Below are 7,604 nucleotides of genomic sequence, written 5' to 3'. Positions count from 1 at the left end.
TTGGAGGTGGTTCACAAATATATATTAAATACCACTAATGATCTAAAACACTTGAATGAATACTCTATTCCAATATTAGACAAAAAAAGTTTGCCAACATATTCAATTTCAGTTCAATATTGACCATCTAATAATATTACATCTTCAGCCAGATTTCCACAAAAGTGATAAACCAAACATACTCGCATTCATAACTTGATACTCAAATATTAAACCAAATGAAAACTCATCCTAAGTTAGCCAAACTGGACAATGAATTCAAAGACATACCTATATGGGTCTGTAATACCAGTATGCAAGAGAATATCCTAGCACCTTTGAGACTGAGAAAGGGGAATTACAGCATAAGCTTTCGTAGACTTTGGGTGCATCTATAATATAGAATTAATGCAGTTTGACACCACTTGAACCATGGCTCAATGATGTAGAATCACAGGAATTATAGTTTTATGAGGTCTTTCACCTTCTCGGCCAAAATGTCCTGTTCTTCACCACACTACAAATTCCAGAATGCCATAGATTTTGCCATAGCAGTTAAAGTGCCATCGAACTGCATTAATTCTACAGTATAGATGCACCCTTAGTCTGCTTTACATCAGAATAAACACTGCCAGGTTCAGGTGCATTGTATTTTTTTTTTGTATCCCAAATCACAAAAACTCTGATATAGTATTAGTTTATTATGTCCATATAGAGCTTTGATAAAAGCACCTCTATTCAATCCATACCTTTATAAAACTAATGAAGCTGTTAATATCAGTAGCTGTTTTTATGTTTTATCTCAGAAGAATGAAAGGCTGAACAGCTATAGCGCACTACATTTCTTTCCACTGTATAACTATATGATAAGAAAAGGGCCTCCTACCTGCTTTGACACGCACAAATTGTGTGTTGACTACCATATGCAAGCTTCAGAAAATCTGCAACAAAGCACATAAATAATGGCATTACTTAAAAATTAAAATTTATCTTAGAATATCATATTTTTTTAGGATACCAATCCTCATAAGTGAAGAAATGATCCTCATATGAGCTAAACTGGAACGTGAACACAAAATGTGAACTGCTTCACATAATAATGTCATTGAATCTATCAGAATCCTAAAGGTCTGGAATTCTGTGCACCCAAGTAGCACATCTTTCCAGGATCCTACCTACAAATCAGGGAAGAGACATTAGCAAGAGCGAACACCCATCCTAGTTACAATGTCTTGCTGACAGGAAAGATAAAAAGAAGCTATTTTTCCCCATTCTATCCAGGGATGAACACACCACCTAATGTTCACTTGCAGCCATGACACCTAGCTTTAGAGAAAAAAGGCAATGGCTTGGTAAACATGAGAAATTTCTCTTTCACAGTAGAGAAAAGCAACTGTTCCCAAAGAAATGAGCTAGATCTTTCCTAAAAGAAGTCTAGTGGCAGCTGACCATGAGAGAGATGAGTACTAGGATGACCACCACAGGCAGCAACTGTATTTTTTTCCTCTGCTAGGTAGGGCACAGAAATGTGTTTTTTCAAAACACATTGCGACTATTATTCTTAATCCATTTAAATAAGGCAAAGGGATCTGTCAATTAACCATTTGTAGTCTGCTCTGAAAGTCATTTTGTGTGAATTGCAGAGTACAAATTCAATTGTATCTGCTGGGACTTGATTCCAAGACTGTGGAGGCTCAAGTCCCATTCCGCAGAATGACGAAGTAGAATGATACTCCTTATATAAAATGGCAAAATCAATGGTTGAATCCACTGATGCGGAGTCAGAGGATATGTCAAAACTGACTGTACTCTAAATCAAGGTATCTTAAACTTTTTCCAGTCGCAACCATTTTCCACAAAAGAAATTTTTACAGGACCGCAGGTATGTTGGAATATAAAACAGGCATAAAAACCAAACATTAACAACTCTGTGTAACAAAATTTGATAATATTTCTGTTCCTGGTTTGAAAGTGTTATTTCCAGTTTAATTGTGTAGTACTTACTTTAAAAACAGTTGTAAGGCCCTTCCACACAGCCCTATATCCCAAAATATCAAGGCAGAAAATCCCACATTATCTGAGTATGGACTCAGATAACCCAGTTCAAAGCAGATATTGTGGGATTTTCAGCCTTGATATTCTGGGATATAGGGCTGTGTGGAAGAGCCCTGAGATAATCCAGTTCAAAGCAGATATTGTGGGATTTTCTGCCTTGACATTCTGGGATATAGGGCTGTGTGGAAGGGCACTCCATCAGATTTTCCTTGAAAAACCATAGCAAAATGCTGCAGGATATCCTGCAAAAACTAAGTTTTTTGCATTGTCTTATCAAAGGGTTTCATAGCTGGAATCACTGGGTTACTGTGAGTTTTCCGGGCTGTATGGCCATGTTCCAGAAGCATTCTCTCTGGACTGCAGGCATCCTCAGAGGTCTGCTGGAAACTAGGCCTCATTCACACCTACCTCAACATTCACACCTGCCTCAAGCAAACAAGAGTTCTTTCCCCCATCCTGGACATTCCACAGATATATAAATGACATTTATAACACAGGAACAAAAAATGTGTTAGTGTAATATACCAGTATTAGCAAGGCTTGCTAAACAGGCTGATCTTTCTTTCTGTGGAGTACAGCTGAAGTATTTTCTTCAGAATCTGCTGTAAACACTGTCCATTGTTGCTAACAGATTTTACCTTTTATTGTTGCCATTTTTGTCATGACTAAGGGCCCTTCCACACAACCCTATATCCCAGAATATCAATGCAGAAAATCCCACATTATCTGAGTGTTGACTCAGATAACCAGTTGAAATCGGATATTCTGGGATATAGGGTTGTATGGAAGGGTCTTAAGAATTCTATGCTTCTAAGGCCTGTTCTGCACAGCCATATAATCCAGAATATCAAGGCAGATAACCCACAAAATCTGGTTTGAATTGGATTGTCTGCGTCCACACTGCCATATAATCCAGTTCAATGGAGATTTTATACAGCTATGAGGAAGGGGCTTAAGTGGGGAGAAAGAAACATTTATTTGCCAGTTGCTCTCACCCCACAAGCAGAGGGACAAAATTGGCTACAGTTTTTTTTTCTCTCCCTGCTGGAACTCTTATCATGAGAAATAAATTACTTAAGTTACACACCTGCAGCTGGGAAAATATAAAGAGGCTAAAACATTACATTACAAAACTGATTTATAGTTTTTAAAATGTTAGCATGTTTTATGCTTTCATTTTAGATTTTAGTACACATTGCATGTGTATCTTTTGTGGAGTTTGTTACCAAAAGATATCAAATGAAACATTAGTTTCATAATGTTTGCATAGTTATACATTGTTGGCTACGAGCAGAATCAAAGAATCATAGAATAATAGTCTATTATTAATTATTAATATATTGATAATAATAGGCCATCTAGTTCAACCCCCTGCCATGCAAGAAAAGCACAATTAAAGCACCCCTGACAGATGTCCATCCAGGCTTTTAAAAAAGTTTCCAAGGAAGGAGCCCCCACCACACTACGAGGCAGAGAGTTCCACTGCTGAATAGCTCTTACAGTCAGGAAATTCTTCCTAATGTTCAGGTGGAATCTCTTTTCCTATCATTTGAACCCATTGCACTGAGTCCTAGTTTCAAGGGCAGCAGAAAATAAGCCTGTTCCCTCTTCCTTATGACATTATTCACATATTTATACATGGCTATTGGGTCTCCTCTCAACCTTCTCTTCTGCAGGCTAAGCATACCCAGCTCTTTAAGATGCTTCTCAAAGGGCCTGGTCTCCAGACCCTTGATCATTTTAGTTGCCCTCCTCTGAGCCCCTTCCAGCTTGTCAATATCTCTTTTAAACTGTGGTGCCCAGAATTAGACACAGTTTCTTGGTGGGTCTGAAATCCAACAAATGCTACGTTCAGCAAAGGACAAGAGGTATCCTCTCACTTCTGCAGGAGTCTACTGGATACCATGCAGCAGTGGACAAGTCTACATAGGGACTACCAAACGCAGCATTGCCCAAATACGAAACAAGGAACACGAAAGGCACTGCAGACTACTTCAACCAGAGAAGTCAGCCATAGCAGAGCACCTGATGAACCAACCTGGACACAGCATATTATTTGAGAACACAGAAATTCTGGACCACTCTAACAACCACCATGTCAGACTGCACAGAGAAGACATTGAAATCCACAATCATGTGGACAATTTCAACAGATATGTTTTCTTTGTATTGTGTTAGTGGCTTCGGCCTGTGTAAGCCGCATCGAGTCCTTCGGGAGATGCTAGCGGGGTACAAATAAAGTTAATAATAATAATAATAAAATAATAACAGAAAGGAGGAAACCATGGAAATGAACAAAATCTGGCTACCAGTATTAAAAAAACTCTAAAATTACAACAGGACAACAACAGAGGGAAAACAATCAGGGACATCTAATCACCTCTCAACAAATGATTGCCCCAGGCTCAGCCAGGCCATCAAATGCTAATCAAGGTGGTCAGTTGAAACATTCACACCTAGCTCCAGCACACAAGAGTCCTTTGTCCCACCCTGGTCATTCCACAGATATATAAACCCTTTTTTTCCTAGTTCCATCAGACCTCACTACCTCTGAGGATGCTTGCCACAAATGCAGGTGAAACATCAGGAGAGAATGGCTCTAGAACATGGTCATATAGCCTGAAAAAACCTACAACAACCCAGTGATTCCGGCCATGAAAGCCTTCAACAGACACAGTTTTGCAGGTGAGGTCTAACCAACGCAGAATAGAGAGGCACAATGACTTCCTTCAATCTAAACACTATGCTCCTTTTGATGCAGCCCAAAATCCCATTGACTTTTTTAGCTGCTGCATCAAGGTGTTGGCTCATGTTCAGCTTGTTGTCCACAAAGACGCCAAGAAGTTTCTCACATGGACAATTGTTGAGCCAGGTGTCACCCCTCCTGCATCTTTGCATTCCCTATTTTCTACCTAGGTGTAGAATCATAGAATCATAGAGTTGGAAGAGATCTCATGCGCCATCCAGTCCAACACCCTGCCAAGAAGCAGGAATATTGCATTTATTTATTTATTTATTTATTTCGCAATTTTGTATACCGGTCTTCTCCCCTCTATCGGGGGACTTGGGCCGGTTTTCAACAATAATATCACAAAACAATCATTAAAAACGTCATATAACATATTCAATTAAAACGTTAAAACAGCAAAATGCAATCGCATAATAACAATGGTCAGTCGTCATAGTGAATTCGTTGTCTGTCATTCATCGTCATCCATCCGATCACAGAAACATTGATTCACTCATCAAAAGCCAAACCCCATAGCCAGGTTTTCACCCGTTTTCTGAACAACAGAATGGAGGGGGCATTTCTGATCTCCAGTGGGAGAGAGTTCCAGAGTCGAGGGGCCACCACCGAAAAAGCCCTGTCCCTCGTCCCCACCAGACACGCTTGAGAGGCCGGTGGGACCGAGAGCAGGGCCCCTGACAGATGGCCATCCAGCCTCTGTTTAAAAGCTTCCAAAGAAGGAGCCTCCACCACACTCCGGGGCAGAGAGTTCCACTGCTGAACGGCTCTCACAGTCAGGAAGTTCTTCCTCATGTTCAGATGGAATCTCCTCTCTTGTAGTTTGAAGCCATTGTTCCGCATCCTAGTCTCCAAGGAAGCAGTAAACAAGCTTGCTCCCTCCTCCCTGTGGCTTCCTCTCACATATTTATACATGGCTCTCATCATGTCTCCTCTCAGCCTTCTCTTCTTCAGGCTAAACATGCCCAGCTCCTTAAGCCGCTCTTCATAGGGCTTGTTCTCCAGACCCTTGATCATTTTAGTCGCCCTCCTCTGGACACATTCCAGCTTGTCAATATCTCTCTTGAATTGTAGCATCTTACATTTCTCCTTGTTGATATTCATTTTCTTAGTTTTGGCCCAACTCCCTAATGTTTTGAGATCATTTTGAATTCTGATCCTGTCCTTTGGAGTGTTAGCTATCCCTCCTAATTTGGTATCACCTGCAAACTTGGATGAGCAGATCCTGAAATGTAAACATAGATCACTAAAATTATGATACTCCACACCTTCATATAAGTCCTGTTTTTATATATGGTTGTGAGAGAAGCGAAATATGCTGACAGAAAAGAAAACTGACTCATTTGTGATGCGCTGCTGAAAAAAAAGGCAAGTTAAATAAGTCCTGGAACAAATGAGGCCTGGACTCTCCTTAGAAGCCTGGACTAAAGTGAGGCTGTTCTACTTTGGGCATATTGTGGCAAGACATATCACCCACCCTCTGGATTTCTTTCTCACCCGCAAGAAGAGCATCGACAATTTAAGCCAATTTGCGAAAAAAATGGCAAAAAAGAAGAAAATTCGCCTCAAAACAAACAAAATTATGTCAAAAAGTTGAAGAGTCCAAAAGGAATCACTGCGCATGCTCACGCAGGGAGAGCGCATGCGTAGTAGCAGGCGCTCACACCCCATGCAAACAGGACTTGACATATTGTCACCCCGTTAACAAAAAGGAATCACTGCGCATGCTCATGCAGAAAAAGCGCATGCGTAGTAGCAGGCGCTCACACCCCATACAAACAGAACTTGAAATATTGTTACCCCGTTAACAAAAAAGGAATGACTGCGCATGCTCAAGCAGAGAAAGCGCATGCGTAGTAGCAGCGCTCAAGCCCTCCAAACAGGGCTTGAAGTACTTCCATCGACCGTTAACAAAACACGGGTGGTGAAATGGGACAAACTTACTCAAAAAACCGAAGCCCTCCCTTCACCTCGGTCTCCTTCGCTGTCTCTCTCTCCTCAGGCAACGCGCTTTCTGAATGCCCCGGATGTTGATGCGAGGAAAGCGTGGAATTATAGATAAATGTATTTTAGAGTGAACCCTAAACCGAACTTCCGAGTATATTTTGGGAAAAGAAATGGAAAGCTAAGAAAACTCACAGCAACTCAATAAAATTCCCTAGAAAAAGTAGATATATTTAATAGAGTGAACCATAACCCCAACTTCCGAGTATATTTTGGAAAAAGAAATGGAAAACACAGCAACTCAGAATAAATTTCTCTAGAAAAAGTAGATATATTCAAATAGAGTGAACCATAAACTGAACTTCCGAGTATATTTTTGAAAAAGAATAGAAAGCTCAGAAAACTCACAGCAACTCAGAATAAAATTCCCTAGAAAAAAGTAGATATATTCAAATAGAGTGAACCATAAACCGAACTTCCGAGTACATTTTGGAAAAAGAAATGGAAAACTCACAACAACTCAGAATAAAATTCCCTAGAAAAAGTAGATATATTCAAATAGAGTGAATCATAAACTGAACTTCCGAGTATATTTTGGAAAAAGAAATGGAAAACTCACAGCAACTCAGAATAAAGTTCCCTAGGAAAAAGTAGATATATTCAAATAGAGTGAACCATAAACTGAACTTCCGAGTATATTTTTTAAAAGTGGAAAGGCGTTATTAAAATGTTAGGATTACTCACCCGATAAACAAAACAGAGAAATAGAATTTTTTAAAATAAAATATGCTTAAAGTAATATAAAACCCGGATCGACAATAAGTTCTGTCAGGCTACGTGACTCTACTTTATTATCTCTATGGGGCAGTTGTGACGTCAA

The 7,604-nt window shown here is 39.8% G+C and overlaps 1 protein-coding gene across 7 annotated transcripts in view; it reads right to left on the bottom strand.

The window, feature by feature from the left end:
- Positions 1-6,824, bottom strand: part of ASB3 (ankyrin repeat and SOCS box containing 3) — a 65,092-nt gene extending 58,268 nt beyond the window's left edge. For 2 of the 7 annotated variants that reach the window (XM_067462967.1, XM_060754555.2), the window contains exons 1-2: positions 6,278-6,411; positions 866-920 (exon numbers count right to left, since the gene is read on the bottom strand). Coding sequence is in view for 5 of the 7 variants with exons in the window: in XM_060754555.2 (XP_060610538.2) it covers positions 866-902 (37 nt within the window). In the remaining 2 variants the exon portion in view is untranslated. The other 5 variants (XM_060754551.2, XM_060754550.2, XM_060754552.2 and 2 more) reach the window with 5 other exon arrangements.
- Positions 6,825-7,604: the final 780 nt, after the last annotated feature.

This window comes from Anolis sagrei, chromosome 1, assembly GCF_037176765.1.
Source record: "Anolis sagrei isolate rAnoSag1 chromosome 1, rAnoSag1.mat, whole genome shotgun sequence".
Classification (NCBI taxonomy): domain Eukaryota; kingdom Metazoa; phylum Chordata; class Lepidosauria; order Squamata; family Dactyloidae; genus Anolis; species Anolis sagrei.
The sequence above is the reverse complement of the archived record's forward strand: the minus strand, read 5'-3'. Positions and strand labels throughout refer to the sequence as shown.